Source organism: Triturus cristatus, chromosome 7 (genome assembly GCF_964204655.1).
Source record: "Triturus cristatus chromosome 7, aTriCri1.1, whole genome shotgun sequence".
Taxonomy (NCBI): domain Eukaryota; kingdom Metazoa; phylum Chordata; class Amphibia; order Caudata; family Salamandridae; genus Triturus; species Triturus cristatus.
In genome coordinates, this window is record NC_140590.1 from 746,866,536 (window position 1) to 746,879,958 (window position 13,423).

Here is a 13,423-nt window from a genome sequence, read left to right on the forward strand (position 1 = left end):
GAGACACTGCCTGGGGCACACAAGGTGTCCCATGCATAGTCCGGTTCAAACCGGTGCTGGGGCACTCTAGCCCCAGTCCTGGCGCGAAACTGGACAAAGGGAAGGGGGTGTAACCACCCCCCTCCCTGGTCCCACCCATAGGAGGGACCTAAGCAGGTAACCCAGCCCCCCAGATTAGAATAAGAGTGGGAGCTGAGTCCCTAGGACTTTGGATTATCCTGATAACTGAAACTTGAACAGAAACTCTGGACCTTCGACATTCGACTACGGAAGAAGACTGAAGAATCTCCCTTGTGGCCAAGGAGTGGCCACCCTCTGCAAACAGGCACCATCAAGCGACCTGCCGTTTGCTTTGCCCAAAGTTCTACGAGGAACCGACTGCAGAGCCCGACCAGCGCCTTGACTTCCAGACTTCTCCGACCCTGATCCATATCCACAGCAAAGCTGAGATCCGTGGAGGCGACGAGAGACGTGGGACCGGCTACCTGGGAAAATTGGCTACTTGCTTCCAGCGCAGCTTCTGAGGCATCCTCGAAGTTGTGCTCTGGGGATTGAGAAGCCCTAACCCCGAGCACCATCTGCATCGAAAATCAGCCCTCCACACTCCACGAGTTCTGCGTGGGGCCTTTCTGCATGTTCCTGCTCGACGCGTCTGTCCGGTTGCTTGCCCGTTGGCTAGTGACCTTTGTGACGACGAACCTTTAACTTTTCACCGCTGGTTTGGCTCTCCCAGACTGGCCCTTGCTTCCCTGTGAAAGAGAAGCACCTCAGGCCTTCCTGGTCTGCAACAGAAGCGAATCCTTCATTCTGCGTGGGTTGCGCTTGCCAAGGCTTGTTGTGTCCAAACTCGACATCGACACCGCCAACAGCAAGAGCCCTTGTGGGACAGCTCGCCTCCTGGTTCTGGTTGTCCTCGACGTCTCCTGGTACCCGTGGCTGCTGCGACAAGCTTCACCTCTTCACCTGCATCTTCACGACATTGCCTGGTTCCTTCCTGGTTCCTTCCCGGCTCCTGGCTGTTGACCTAGACTCTGTCCCCTCCTGCTTGCAGGTATCCTCCTTCTTGATTCCATCCTTGGAATCCACCGGACACTCTTCACTGACTGCCTGTCAGCATCTTTTCTTCAGGCATCCATAGGAGTTGACGACGAAACCCGATGCAAGTTCACACCTATGCACCCGCAGCCCGTGGGCTTGGTAACTCGAGTACTCCGGTGCTCACAAGGGTATTGACTATCCTAGTGTCTAGTTTCCAAGTCTCTAACTCCTAGTTCCTTCCGAAGTGTCCTAAAACTCTTAATTTCTAAATATTACTATTTCTATCGACTTTAACGCATTACGCGTGAGTGTTTTCACTCGGCACCTGAATCCCGTGGGCCTCCCGCTGCCTAGCAACTGATAGGATAGTGTAGCCCCAGCGATTCCCTAGGCCTAGGCCTAACCTGTGTTCGTGACAGTGGTTCTTATACCACTTACTTAGTATATGGTTTGCGTGGCCCCTAGGGCCTAACTGTATTACTTACCTGTGTGACTAATGTATGCTTAAATAAGACTGTGTTGTACTTACCTCGAATCTCATAAAGAGTGCTGAGGGTATTTTGACTAGAATAAATACATTCTATTTTTATAATATATCTGTTGTGGTGTCCTTTCATTTGGTATTCAAGGGGTTGCAAATAGTATAACAGCTGGCTTCACATGCCATACAGAGTTTAGCCTAAGACTGCTCTTATCCATGCTACAACTAGGATAGCTGGTCTATAAGGCTGAATTTACAACCAATCACCATAAGGGTTGTTTGGACCGATACAAGGTGTACACTAGAACTAGTGACATCATATATCAGGCCAACTTCTCACAGATGGGTTTCCTTGGCAGCGGTCTCGGCTCCAAGAGTTACATGTAGCAGCACACGCAGCAATGTTTTCAGGTCTGAGGGGGAAACTCAATGCTCAGTTTCTTTTTGACCAAAATCCATTAACATTTGTAAAGAAACTTGCAGCAATCGCAGGTTTCTAGTCTTCTTATCTTTGTTTAGGTTGATTTAAATCTAGCATAAATGCACACGATTGAACAAGCTTGTATTCCTTATGTTTTAACCGTACTCTGCATACTTTTTCTCCGTTGTGCAGGCGCCGCTTGTTGTGGGATGTCTCGTAATTGTCATTTTAGACGACAATTGCATGAACATGCTTTTGAATGCGCCGCACATGGGGGCACTCGTTTATTTAAGCTAAAAAACTAAAATATGCTAGCTTTCTACCACTTAGGGATGTCCCTGCTTGCCTTTGCACAGCCTCCGCGACACCTCCAGAATTTGCCCCCACACACTGGTCGGGGCCTGCCCTCGCACAGCCCTCTGTCCCTTTTTTCCCCCTGCCCCCTGCAGACTTAAGGGGTTGTACCTGTATTGACTGTTTAACAGTGCACCATTTTATGAAACATGCAATATGTTGATGGAAAAGTAATGGTTGTATTTATTTAGACATATTTTAATGCCTCATCCCCCTATCTACTTCCTGGCTTTTAGAATGCAGCATGGTGTTTCAGAGATACAAGCTTGAACATTTGAGATGGAAGGGGGAGGAGGCTGAGAGTCTGACTATTTGTCTGCATTGGGTGTCTCTGCTTTACAGATTCAAGACTGAGCTGTGTCTGCTTGTTAGTTGTGTATTTTTCTGTCTACTTGGCAATCCCCAGTAGAGAAGTGTGCGTACACCCGTGAGTGAACATGAGTCTCTGTGGAGCTGGGTGAAGGTACAAGAGCAAAGCTGTGTCAAGTGAGGGGAGGGGAGGTGCAGTGACCGATCTATGTTTATTAGGCCCAGCACTAATTGCTTTATTAACCTTTCCTGCTTCCTCAAATTTGCTTACAAAAATGCATCGTTTGTCCACTCTTTTTTCAAAATTTTCTTGGGGGGAGAACCCCCCCAAACTCCCCGTAGGTTTTTCGAGCTCGCTCGCTATGCACCGTTGCCGCAGTGCAGTACGACAATGTTACGCTCACCACTTTCAAATGTCACCAGCCACCACCGGCTGCAATGGCAGGGCTGTAGTCACAGATTGAGTGGTCTCTCATGTGATGCAGCCCATGGGAGATTCATGGTGTGCCCATGTCCTGGGTACTTTAGTACCATATACTAGGGACTTACAAGGGTGCACCAGGAGCCAATTGTGGAGGTACCAAGGTACTTACCATAGCAAATGTAGGTAGGAATTACAGTGGCTGGGAACCGGATAAACAGGATCCCAGCCAGACTAGTTGCAAAACATACTGACACCAGCAAAAAGTGGGGGAAACCATGAAAGCAAATCCTGCTTTCCTACAATTAGGTATCTGTGGGAAGATATACTGTCCACAAGAAAAAGCATTACTACCAAAAGAAAATGTGTTCATTAGGTGTTTGTGCTATCCTGCTCTACTTCTCTTGCCTCCATTCCTTATGGCTCGCCCACAGTCTCTTTTTGGAAGGGAACAGATCGCAATTCTGTTCAGTGTTTGTCAACATTAATAAAGATCCCATGATGAAGAATGAAAGGTTATTTGAAGTGGTGAACCCTTGACAAAGCCAATAAGCTTGCTTTATATAAAACAATACACCCTTTAAATAATGATTACGTCTGAGATAGGTAGTGGGGGTCATGACTGATGAAAGGTCAATTATTATTTCAAAATGTCATCAGGGTTATTACCATCTGCCTGATGTTTAAATTTGTATATAATGCATAGTATTTAGTAGTGAGTGTATGTGTGTAATAAATGTACTTTTCCTTTAACAAAAACGAACACTGACTATACAATGATTTTTTGAGTGTTGTTGCTGCTTGCCAGCAGATGAAGATTACTAGCCCACACCTCTTTCCTTGAGTAGGTATTGGACTGGTCTGCATTGTTATCCGGAGAGATTCAAGAATTGCAAAAGGGTACTTGTTTCCCAGTTAGGAAATAATTGTTGACCCATTACTTGTGCAGGACTCACGTGATGCACAAATAATAATCCAGTTTCTTAGAGTATCTAAAATGTCCGTCCTGGTGAACAGTTTTGTAATTCTTTATCAGATCCCTGTCCCACATAGTTAAGCTGGAATGTTCCTATTCCCCCTGTGGTCAAACATGCATAGATCATTGGAGAAGGTGGTACAGCTGCTGACTATGTAACCTAGAGTGTCTTACTTTTTAGATACAATTTGGTGTAACAAACTGAAAAAAACATGACACCTCTTTGAACACTGATGTGCCCCACGAGCATGAGAAACACATTTAAAAGAAAGCGTGTGTTTATGCGGAAGAAAAACAATGGATGTGACTGATTAGGAGTCTTAGGCGTTTAAGTATTAATTCTCTTGTTACTTGTCAGGTCTTCTATGCTTTTATAACAGTTCTGAAAAGGAAAAATGTATGGCAGACTGACCACCCTAAGTAGGGCAGACCTGCTGAGTTAGGTTGACTGATAGCCCTGTGTCAGATGGGCCACGAGTCAGAGGTTTCTGCTTGTGGAAACCTGGCACTTATACCACCTCCGAATGAGGCAGTTGAACCACAATTTTGGGGTAGGAGGTATGTGACACCAAGAGTCAAACAGTTGCAATATGTATATTTCAACGTACAAAATCTGTAGAGAAAAGCACACATCTTTTGTAAATCATGTTACCAAAGCAAGTACCGTTGGAGTTCTCATTAGGATAAAGTCATAGAAATAAAAGCCACAATATGAGAATTCATTTTTTAAAATTTTTTATTGAGGGTTATTTGTGTTGAAGGATTCAAGCATAAGGTATCTGAATATTATTATATCTCCCCGTTGTAGTTACTGCTATTTTAATACAGTCAATGATAAATTTGCATTAATGTTTTATTATTTTCAAAAGCTTTGTTAAACAGCAACGTATTTGTACTTGCATTTGTTCATTATCTTGCTTTTTTCTCTCTTATATTTCTTAGCGCGTGAAAGTTCTGTCAGTCATAATGTAACTTAAATAGAAAGTATATGTAAGTCCTTTATTGATTCAGAAATGGCGCACGTTTGATACTGCTCATAGGTGACCTGCTTTGTGACCCGGCATTTCTTACTCTCTGTGCATATTATGGATCCGTGCTTCTTCCTTGATTCCGTAAAGTACCAACTTGTTTAAGCTGGGATTTGCTCTGAGTTTTTTGAGGGCACATTGTCTGTGTAATGAACGCTGTGCTACAGGCTCTTTTGATGTTTTTACAAGTTTGCATATATTTTAAAAACTATAGCCAAGTAATTAAAAATTCATAGTCTAGAATGTAAAACTAATATATCTGAAAGAAACACGTTAGTTAGATTCCTTACCTTAGAATATCCCCAGGCATCAGGCTGGAACCGGAAAGATTTTCATCAGCAATACCCTTGCGCGTCGCTAGGCGTCGTCTGCGGCTCCGCGTCCGTCGTCGGCGTCATGATCGCCGGGATGACGTCGTCGGTGTACTTAGACACCGCCCTCGCGCGCTGATGTCAGTTCTTCTTTTTTCCGCGCCAGTAAGCGCAGGTCTGGGAAGAGCATACCCTTTAGTCACTTTTTGACTAAACTTTTTGAACTTTTTTGGTTCCTCTTTTGAGTCGACCTCGACTCCTGGTGCCGGTAGGGATGCCCGGTTTCAAGCCGTGCGACGCCTGTCATCGCCTGATGTCGGTCATGGATCACCACCGTCGGTGTCTCTACTGCCTTGGGGTCGACCATGATACCGAGTCGTGCCTCGACTGCCCAAGCAAGCTGCTTGAGATCCGTCAGTCGGCTGCGCGCCGCTCAAGGTCCCAGTCGAGGAGGAGGTCGAGGGACCGGTTGCGGAGCCGCAGCCATCACCGCTCGTAGGGGTCGAAGTCCTCGCATTCTTGTAAGTCGAGGCACAGTAAGAAGAAGTCGAAGAGGCGTCATCGCTCTTCTGACTCCCCTCGCGCGACTCGGGTGAGGGTTTGGGTGGCACCACCCGCGCGGCTCTGTCGGAGCCGCAGGAGTCGCATCCAGCCCCATACCCTCCGGTCCCTGGATCTAATGCGACTCCGGCGGACATCCGAGACTTCCTCGTGGCCATGAGGAGTCTCGCTTCGCCGTCGAGGCTTGCCGGCGTGCCTTTGGGCCCGCAGGTCCGACTGGGAGGCCTAGCGAGCCGGCCCCGGCGCTGTTGTCGACTTTGGTCCCGATGCCGCATGTCCCCGTGGGATCCAGACCTGGATCCCGGTCGACGCCGGTTGACCTAACGACCCCTCCGCCGGCGCCGACCCCTTCGGAGCCGCCCCCGGCGCCGTCTTCGGACTAAATCGCCCCCAGGTTCAGTTCGGGTCCGGCGTCGGAGCGGCGCCGCCCGGCGCCGATGGAGGAGCAATTCATCCCCCGCCCGGCTCCGACCTTTCAGCCTGTCTACCAAGAGTCGGATGACAGGGACGACTGGGAGGGGTCTGAGGACCCTCTGGCACAGCAGTGCCAGTTTGATCAGGACTGGGCAGAAGAGCTGGGGTATGCCAGTGGTCTCGGCACCTCCCCTGACACTGGCTTCATCTCCTCCCTCCGTGGCTACGGAAGAGGGTGCTACCTATTCTGTGGTGCTGCGCAGGGCTGCCGAAGCCCTTCTTCTGGAGCTCCCTGCAGTGGCCATGAGGACTAACCTCCTCACTGAAGTGCTTTAACCGCCAGTAAGCTACTCGGAGCCTCTGCTGCAGTTCAATGAAGCACTGACTGACGTTCTGATGGACACCTGGTCCAAGCCCTCCACAGTCACTCCTGTGGACCGGAACATGGCCCGGCATCACTGCCCCACACCGGGCAACCCCAGCTTTCTGTCGGTGCACCTCACCCCTGAGAGCCTGGTTATCCAGGCCTCTACATCCCAGACAGCCTTCCCGTCCACTCCTCCGGATCGGGCATCCAAAAGGTTGGAACACTTTGGGAAGAAGCTGTTTTCCTCCCTCAGTTTGGGGTTGCGGTCTATCAACACCGTGTGCCTTTTCGACCGTTACACCCACTCATTGTGGGATACGGTAGCGGACGTGCTGCCCCAGTGTCCGGAGGAGGCCAGGACATGGCTCGCCCAGGCTCTTGCTGAGGGGCGGGATGCAGCACGGTACTCGATTCGATGTGGGCTTGACACCACGGACTCGCTAGGTAGGGCGAATTGCGACGACGGTGGCGATTCGTCGCCACGCCTGGCTGAGATCCACGAATTTCTCCGAGGATGTCCAGAGCACCCTCATGGACATGCCGTTCGATGGCTGTCGCCTCTTTGGCGACAAAGTGGATAGTGCGCTGGAGCGCTTTAAGGACTCCAGGGCTACGGCCAAGTCCTTGGGCCTCTCCGCCCCACGCCCGCAAACTTCCGCTTTTTGCCCCTTTCGTGGCCAAGGAAGGGGCGCCCCCACACGTCGGTCTAGCCACAGGCCACAGAACCAGTCTGAACGTGGTCTCGGATGTGGATTCAGCCGAGGCGGAGCAGGGGGACATAGAGCCGGTCAGCCCACATCTGCCCCAGCAGCATCTGCCTCAAAGCCTTCCTAGTCCGACCTTTCAGGCCCATTCCACGCCAGTGGGTGGCAGGGTTCGCTATCACCTGCTCCACTGGCGTACCATCACGTCGGACAGGTGGGTGCTGCAAATCGTCCGAAGGGGCTACTCCCTCCCCTTCGAGGCGACCCCTCCAGCCATGCCACCGCAGTACCACCGCATGTCGGGGGATCACTTGCTACTTCTGTAGGAGGAAGTTATGGTCCTCTTGGCCAAGGGGGCCATCGAGCGCGTTCCTGGCCCAGAAGTAGGTCGGGGTTGGTATTTCCACTACTTTCTGGATCCGAAGAAGGGCAAAGGGGGCCTATGCCCTATCTTGGACCTCAGGAGCGTCAACGCCTTCCTCCGGAAGGAGAAGTTCAAGATGCTCACCTTAGCTCAGGTTCTGGCTGCCCTAGACCCTGGAGACTGGATGGTAGCGTTCGACTTGCAGGACGCAAATGTCCATATCCCGGTACCTGCCAGTCCACCGGTGTTACCTGCGGTTCACGGTAAGCCACGAGCACTTTCAGTTTACCGTGCTCCCCTTCGGCCTCACCAGAGCCCCTCGGGTGTTCACGAAAGTGATGGCGGTGGTCGCAGCTCATCTGCGCAGATTAGGGGTTCCAGTCTTCCCCTATCTCGATGACTGGTTGTTGAAGGCGGGCTCGCCCCAGGCAGTCATCTCCCACCTCCAGACTACGGCCAACCTCCTGCATGGGGTTCTCCATCAACGTGCCAAAGTCGCATCTGAGTCCCTCCCAGAAGCTCCTTTTCATCGGCGCAGTTTCGGGTCTATCCTCCGGAACAGCGGGTTCGGGATATTCAGGCTCTGATTCCGATCGTTCAGCCTTTGTCCCGAGTTTCGGTCAGGTTGGTGCAGCGGCTGCTGGGTCTGATGGCCTCCTGCATCCTGCTGGTACATCACGTGGCGGATGCGGGCTCTGCAGTGGGACCTGAAGTTCCAGTGGGCTCAACATCAGGGCAACCTGTCCGAACACGTCCTGATCTCGGAGGGCACTGCAAGACAGTTGCAGTGGTGGCTCACGGACCGCGATTGGGTCAGTGGCAGATCCCTCTCCCTGCCCCAACCAGAGCACGTAGTGGTGATGGATGCGTCCCTCCTGGGATGGGGGGGCCACATGGGAGAGGCGGAGATCAGAGGCCTCTGGTCTCCGGCGGAGTCCCGACTCCATATCAACCTATTGGAGCTGTGGGCGATCCGGCTTGCACTGAAGCCATCCTTCCCTCTGTTCGGGGAAGTGTAGTGCAGGTGTTCACGGACAACTCCACCGCCATGTGGTATTGTAACAAACAGGGCGGGGTGGGGTCGTGGACCCTTTGTCAGGAGGCTCTGCGCCTCTGGACATGGCTGGAACGTCAGGGCATCACCCTGGTGGTTCAACACCTGGCGGGCTCTCTGAACGCCAAACCGGGCAAACTCAGCCGCTGGTGCATGATGGATCACGAATGGCGTCTGAACTCGGACGTGGTGCAAGGCCTCTTTCGGCAGTGGGGAGAGCCTTGGTTAGATATATTCGCCACCGAAGAGAACGCGCAATGTCATCAGTTCTGCACGTTGGAATTTCCAAGGCGGCACTCGCACGGAGACGCGTTTCGTCGTGAGTGGAGTTGCGGTCTGTTGTACGCCTTTCCGCCTATACCACTTCTGCCCAGAGTGCTGAAGAAGATCAGGCACGACCGGGCCCAAGTCATCCTTGTGGCTCCGGATTGGGCACGAAGATACTGGTATCCCGAACTACTCTGTCTATCCATCGATCCCCCGATTCGACTGCCTCTTCAGGAGGACCTTCTGTTGCAGCAGCAGGTGACGGTCCTCCACCCGAACCTGTCCAGCCTCCACCTCCATGCGTGGAGATTGAGCGGCGGCAGTTGATGCCATTTGACTTGCCTCCTGAAGTCTGTGATGTCATTCTGGCAGCCAGGCGTCCCTCCACTAAAACGATATACGCCTGCAGATGGAATACATTTGAGGCATGGTGCACAGCAAAGGCTGTGGATCCCCTTTCCGCCCCTCTTTCAGAAGTTCTCCTCCTTCTTTCCCTGGCCCAGCAGGGCTCTGCTCTGGGCACCCTCAAGGGATATCTTTCAGCTGTTTCTTACGGCTTCCTGATCAGCCTTCTCTTTTCAAGTCCCCTGTTGTTGCTCGATTCTTTAAAGGGTTTACTCATATGTTTCCTCCTGTCCCTTTCGTGATGCCTCAGTGGGACTTGAACCTGGTGTTGACCTATCTGATGTACGCTCCTTTTGAGCCACTTCATAATTGTACTCTTCGTCTTCTGACTCTTAAGACTGCTTTCCTGGTTGCTATCACCTTTGCCAGACGGGTGAGTGAGCTCCAGGCTCTTTCTTCTAAGCCTCCTTTCCTCTCTGTCCATCCGGACAAGGTGGTTCTCAGGACTCGTCCTTCCTTTCTCCCTAAGGTGGTAACTGCCTTTCACATCAGCCAGTCTGTTACATTGCCCACCTTCTTTCCACCTCCGCATCCCTCGAAAGAGGAAGAGAGGCTCCACCGTCTGGACTCAAAACGAGCGCTGTCCTTCTATCTGGACGGCACGAAACAGTTCCGGGTGGATGACCAACTCTTTGTTGGCTACGTGGGTGCTAAGAAGGGGCGGGCAGTACACAAGCGCACCGTCTCTTGGTGGGTCATTTTGTGCATCAAGAACTGTTATTCCTTGGCTTAGAAGGAACCTCCTGTGGGGCTGAGGGCCCATTCCACTCGGGCCACAGCAGCTACCACTGCCCTGGGACGCGGAGTCTCTCTGCAGGACATTTGTCAGGCAGCAACGTGTGCCTCGCTGCGCACGTTTGCCAAGCATTATTGCCTGGACAGCCAAGTCCGGAGAGACGGCTTCTTTGGCCGTTCCGTTCTCCAGGACTTCCTGGTGTGATCTTGGTTCTCAGACCCACCGCCGGGGTTGGTATTGCTCGGGTATCTATTCTAAGGTAAGGAATCTAACTAACGTGTTTCTTTCAGATGAACAAGTTACTTACCTTCAGTAACAATATATCTGTCAGAAACATTAGTTAGTTAGATTCCTTACCGCCCCACCCATCCTCCCCGTTCTGCGAACTGATATCTAGGGTTAAGGTCATCCCTTTCAGGGCCCTAGATTCTTGGCACCAGTGTCGGTTTCTTGCATGGCTCTGCGTTCCTGGCGCGGAAAGCTATGTACAAGAACTGACGTCAGCGCGCGAGGGCGGCGTTGAAGTACTCCGATGACGTCATCCCGGCGATCACGACGACGGACGCGGAGCCGCAGACGACGCCTAGCGACACGCAAGGGTATTGCTGACGAAAATCTTTCCGGATCCAGCCTGACGCCTGGGGATATTCTAAGGTAAGGAATCTAACTAACTAATGTTTCTTACAGATATATCATTACCGTAGGTAAGTAACTTGTTTGTTTGTAAAGATCACCATGAATAAAGCGAAATGCTAAGTATTTAAGCATCATTAACACTTTGCGATTTGTATCCGTACAACTTATCATTTGATACTATATTCTTTTTTCATAGCTCAGACAACTTGAATTGAGAGAGCAATTCAGAGAGAAAGCTCCTTTGTCGTATGATCATCCGGATCCCTATCATGCATTGAATTCGGTAACCATATTTTTAACCTCTGATAATTGAAATGATAGTTGTTCTTTGTTTTTTATTGTGCCTCTTTTCAAGATATGACCTTAATTGCAAACTTTCAAAGATACTTTCAGGGAAGCTTCATTGTAAGGTATGATATTAAGATTCTCTACAGCATTGTTTTTGTAATTCACAATCAGTATAATATCACGACCAACATGCAGGTTCCAGAACGCATTTCAAATGATAGAATTTCACTTTTTAAATCCTTCTTTTAAATAAAATATACTGATTAATAATAACATGTATTGTCTATTTTTATATCCATTGGTGCATTGTATATCAGCAGTACGAATTACATTTAAAATTACATCTTTCTTAATTTAATATCTCAAGGTAATGGTCAACTTTACTCCATATATTATATTCTGCTTGCTTCTTTACGGGATGGATTTTTCCTTTATTCCATTGTCAAAGTGCCTGTCTCTTGACAATACCCATTGCAGTGGGAAAAAATACTAGTATTCCTCATGTCCTGTGGTTTAAAATGTAGCTATCTCCTTCCAGTGAAGCCTATCTTGAAGGCCCAGTCTAATTAAGGTGCTGGGTGCAGACGCTACCTACACCTTAGCTCAAATGGGACCCCTTCGCCTTAATTGCAGTGTGACATCTTGTTCAACATCAAGACATCATTCGGCATATAGGCCTACCTTGTTGTTAATGATCTGACTATTGTGTGTCTTGATTCTTGATTCGAAGGCAGAAGGAATACTGCCTCCAGCACCACCAGAGCATAGCCTACTACTTTGTAGAATCCTCACTGATAGTCATTAATATAGACTATTCCCATGCATTTTGCAGAGACCCCGAGCCACTTTCTCTTCAAATAATCAGTCAAACTTTAGACAGAGGTAGGTACCTCACAGTCCATAGTTGGTGGTACCTCAATTAATAACAAGACGGGCATACTTTTAATTAATTTTTCTGGACCATAAAGTGTCATTTTTTAAAAGAATATGACAGAATTGCAGCACTGGACTGAATGCAATGTTGTACTTTATCCAAAACAACCAATAACATAAATACAGTGTGTGAAAAATGAAGGAAAAGGTACCTGTCAGGTCAAGAGTGCAGAAGCTGCAAAGAAATATACACTGTTAATTTAAGCAGCTAGCAGCTTCTCTTCCAAGCATGCACTGTACTGGCAGCTTCAGTTCTTTTTTTCAGCTCATGCTGAGAGGATCTCAGGACACTATGTTTCTTTAGTCAATTTACTCTTAACTTTTTTCACAAAACCTAGGTTTCTTGTGCTTCACTCGAGGCCTCTAATGGTCAGCTACATTTTTTACCCACTTTCACCATCAAGAAGGTATTTTCTAATCAAGTAAATGCCTTCACTATTTGTGAAATGCCCTTCATGTGTGCGAAAACAAGGTCTCTTCAGACCCATATTCCTTGTGTGTGGTATCTCTTCCATCCTCACACACAGTTAATGAGTGTGAGTGTTACCAAAAATGTCAAAAAGAGCCCTTTAAGACAATGAGGGCATTTGCTTTTGAGGTAAACTTGAAAACCTGCACAGGAGGAGGAGAAGAAGAAACAGAAAGAAGGACAGAGAGTGGGCTTCCTCTTCTGAAACTAGACCATCTTGTCATAAAGACTCCTCTAGAGGGCGATCTCAAGGGAGAAGGCTGGGAAAAAATGCATCATTATTCTGGTCGCTCTCACCATTTCCTGGAACATGGGTCGATGTTGAAGCAGGCACTGGAAGTTCGATCTCCGCAGCCATCGAAGGCGAGGCTTTCAACGATGGATCATTCGACAACAAAGCACCACAGGTCAACGTCGAGAAGATCGTCTTTTAATTTTTTTGACTTCAAGACAGTAGTTGCCAAAAAGATCAACATTGAGGTACTCAGAAGTCTCTGTGTTTCTCTTCCAGAGGATACTCATCAATAGTCATAAGCACTGAATAATCCCCGCCCATGTGCAGGACAAAAATACATATATATGTGTGTATATTTAGAACCACAAGTACATAGTACTTCCAAAACATACATATATACATGTATGCACATACAAATATGCAGCCTATAATAGGACCAATAGACTGAAATGCCAAAATTACTTGGATCCCTACTATAAGAAAATAATATCACATGTAAATAATGTATCATAGAACATATACTGCAGTAGCGTTCAACAACAACCCTTTATTTTCATAAAGAAAAACAGGTAATTGCAGGCAATATGTTCTTAGGCTGCATGGATGAATAATCATCACCGTATAACAAAAAACTGGCACCTTGCCTTTAAG

At 48.8% G+C, this 13,423-nt stretch overlaps 1 protein-coding gene across 2 annotated transcripts in view; it reads left to right on the forward strand.

The window, feature by feature from the left end:
- Positions 1–13,423, forward strand: part of DNAH17 (dynein axonemal heavy chain 17) — a 14,992,541-nt gene that overhangs the window by 4,239,791 nt on the left and 10,739,327 nt on the right. For both annotated transcript variants that reach the window (XM_085617470.1, XM_085617471.1), the window contains one exon: positions 11,044–11,130. In XM_085617470.1, the coding sequence (XP_085473596.1) occupies positions 11,044–11,130 (87 nt within the window). The remainder of the gene's footprint in view (positions 1–11,043; positions 11,131–13,423) is intronic.